Source organism: Pteropus alecto, unplaced genomic scaffold, assembly GCF_000325575.1.
Source record: "Pteropus alecto unplaced genomic scaffold, ASM32557v1 scaffold313, whole genome shotgun sequence".
Taxonomy (NCBI): Eukaryota; Metazoa; Chordata; class Mammalia; order Chiroptera; family Pteropodidae; genus Pteropus; species Pteropus alecto.
In genome coordinates this window covers 660029-663126 of record NW_006434832.1, presented here as the reverse complement: position 1 = coordinate 663126, position 3098 = coordinate 660029, and the positions used below count along the sequence as shown (strand labels likewise).

The 3098-nt window shown below is 53.3% G+C and overlaps 1 protein-coding gene across 1 annotated transcript in view; it reads left to right on the top strand.

The window, feature by feature from the left end:
- ITGA2B (integrin subunit alpha 2b) overlaps nucleotides 1-2329 on the top strand; it is a 16783-nt gene extending 14454 nt beyond the window's left edge. The window contains exons 27-31 of the mRNA XM_025045651.1: nucleotides 6-46; nucleotides 534-647; nucleotides 884-985; nucleotides 1193-1309; nucleotides 2089-2329. Coding sequence (XP_024901419.1) covers nucleotides 6-46; nucleotides 534-647; nucleotides 884-985; nucleotides 1193-1309; nucleotides 2089-2148 — 434 coding nt within the window. The 3' untranslated portion in view covers nucleotides 2149-2329. The remainder of the gene's footprint in view (nucleotides 1-5; nucleotides 47-533; nucleotides 648-883; nucleotides 986-1192; nucleotides 1310-2088) is intronic.
- Nucleotides 2330-3098: the final 769 nt, after the last annotated feature.

The following is a 3098-nucleotide window of genomic DNA, read 5'->3' as shown; positions in this document are numbered from 1 at the left end:
GCCAGGCCCCAAGGAATCCTCCCGTCTTCAGAATCCAGTTCTCGTGGTAAGCAGGCTCTGTGGTCTCTAGTCGGGGTGTCCCCTCCCTGGAGGCCCGAGGGCAGAGGGTATGGGAAGCAGGGAGAGGGGCCCAAAGTGTGACGTAGACCTCTAGTCGGCCACCTGGCTCTAAGTGAATGTGAAGACTTACGCTGGTATCGTGTTTGCGGCAGGGTCGGGGGTCACTTGCATTTTTTAATGTTGCCAGTACATTAAAGACAATGAGTTATAACCTAAGCAGGGTTATAAGAATTCTGGGTTTTGAACACTGTAAGATGACCCACTCCTTCCGGCCCTCTCCCTGGATCTCTGGGACTGTGCAAGCAGCTCCATTTAGAGATAATGTCTGAAGCTTGAATCTGAGGCCCTTCTAGAGGGGGAGGCCCAAGCTCTCCGCTTGCGCCCCCTTCCGCTACCCCTTCTCTGTGTTGGGTCTTTGGGGTGAGGGGGTGATGGGTCAGGAGGGGCTGGAGACTAATGACACATTCCCTCAGAGCTGCGACTCGGCGCCCTGTACTGTGGTGCAGTGTGAACTGCAGGAGATGGTGCGCGGGCAGCGGGCCATGGTCACCATGCTGGCCTTCCTGCAGCTGCCCAGCCTCCGCCAGGTGGGGCGGGATGTGGATGGGCGGGACCCACAGGTGGAGCGTTCTGGAGGCAGGGACTGAGTGTGCTCTGGGGACAGACAGGGGATTTGGGTAGCAGGAAGACAGTGAGGACCAGGTTTACTTTGGAGGGGATGGGATTAGGCCAGGGGCAGGGCTCCCCAGGGGGAGAGTCTGGGGCTGGGACTCCTATAAACAATAGGCCTCGTATGAATGACTTTCACCTCCCCTCCATCCAGAGGCCACTGGATCAGTTTGTGCTGCAGTCGCAGGCTTGGTTCAATGTCTCCTCCCTCCCCTATGCTGTGCCTGCCCTCAGCCTGCCCACCGGGGAAGCTCTGGTGAGTATGGAAGAATGGTGCCGAGGAGATGGATCCTGAGGACCCATTGGTCTTCCCATGTGTCAGTGCCCAGCAGGATGGGGGCGGGGCCTCCCTGGGTCTGAAAAGTGAGACAGGTAAGTGGCTTGGCTGGGTGTACCATCCCGCAGGTTTGGGTTTTGGGGAAAGCATCCAGGTGACTGAGGGCATGCATGGGTTTGTCCGCAGGTGCAGACGCAGCTGCTTCGGGCCTTGGAGGAGAGGGACATTCCGATCTGGTGGGTGCTGGTAGGCGTGCTGGGTGGCCTGCTGTTGCTCACACTTCTGGTCCTGGCCATGTGGAAGGTGAGGCATGACGGGAGGGTGGGGTCCCCAGGTGTGCATAGACTTGGCCTTGCCCACCCTCACAGGGAGGCAGAGAGAGATGGTGGCCCAAATGGGTGACCCAGGCCCCCTCTGATCTACAACTCCACTATTAGAACGTCATTCTCCAGAGGACCTCTTCCAGAGCACAGACCCTTGGGGCAAGTGGCACCTGAAATTCTAAGTCCTTTAGACCCATTCCCCCTGAAAGGGAGAGTCACAGGGAATGAGTCCTGCCTTCAGGAACTCCCTGGCTGCTGAGGAGGATGGGGTTCACCTCTTCCCTGCTCTGCCCTTTGTCCCAACTGAGGTGAGAGACCCAGGTCTGAACCAGACCCTGCTCCCTGCTCCTTATGAGGCCCTGGTGGGCCAGTCCCTCCGCTGAGCCTGGAGAATGAGTGGGCTGTTCTCAAACTCACTTAAGAGCACAAGCCCCGGGAAACGTGATGCTTTAAAGAAAACCACATGTTAGACTTATAATACTCAGATACATGTCATCATGCATTTGAGTCATACAGAGACATAATCATCAGTATTTAAGAAAAATTCAGGGAAGAAAAAAGCAAAACATTTTTAAAAACTGTTACATGCATTATCTCTAAAAAGGGAAAGGTCTCCATTTGGACACACAGTGGGGTCCATGTTTTGTGCTGGTCCAGGAGAGGACCTCATGCCGGCTGGTTTTAAGCATACTTACTTTCTTCACTGCTGCTCTGGGGCCTAAGGAGCATCTTTACAACCTGTCCCCTGTGTATTCCCAGGGCGGCTTCTTCAAGCGAAATCGGCCCCCCCTGGAAGAGGATGAGGAGACGGAGGAGTGATGGTGCAGCCCGTGGTCTATCCTAGCAGGAGCGCTGGGTGCGATGCCTGCTCTGCCCCTTCCTCTCCGAGTGCCCCCCAACTCTGGTCACCCATGGGTCGGAGCTGTTCCACGGAGGCCTCCTGATGCCCTCCCCCTCCCATCAGAGCCTGACCACCTTTCCTGCTGCCTAATAAAGAGACTGAGTCCCAACCCCCAATGTGCTGCCTCCTCTTGGGGTCAGAGGAGGAGAGGGAGACCGAGGTGATGTTTGGAGTGGAGACCTGGGGCTGGTAGAAATGTGAGCAGAGGGCATCTCCACTGGGGCACAGGGTGCAAATGACTGTTTCCCGAGAGTGTCGGGGTATATATAGAAAATGGGGGTGGAACAAGGGAGAAAGGGTAGCAGAGCCTACAGGTGAGACTGGAAGGGGTGAGGGTGACAAGGCGGGTGTGGATGACAGAGAAGGCAGGCGGGGTCCCTGGTGGGCAGCTTTAAACAGTACTTTTTTTTTTTTTTTTCATGATTTTGAAGAGAAACATCAAGATGATCTGAGTTTTGGGAAAAGAACACGCTCTTCTTGCTCCCATTAAAAAAAAAAGAGGCACTTTGTGTGGTAATCACACAATAGAATATATAGGTGTCAAATTATAATGTACACCTGAAAATTATATAATTGTATTAACATAAAATAAAATAATAAAATAAAATAATAAAATAAAATAAAATAAAATAATAAAATAAAATAAAATAGAATAGAATAAAATAAAGGCCTTACAAGCTGTGTTGGGAGTGAGGAGGGGCAGAGGAGGCCTGACACTGCCTGAGGAAGGCACTGTCACACCATGGACACATGACTATTCTTTCTATTCCTTCTTCCCCAGCAAAGCGAAGGGTCTTCGGTTAGGAAAGAGGGCACCAGGCAGGGAGCTCCCAGAAGGGCCAGGGGTGGAAGACAATTCCCATCCCCA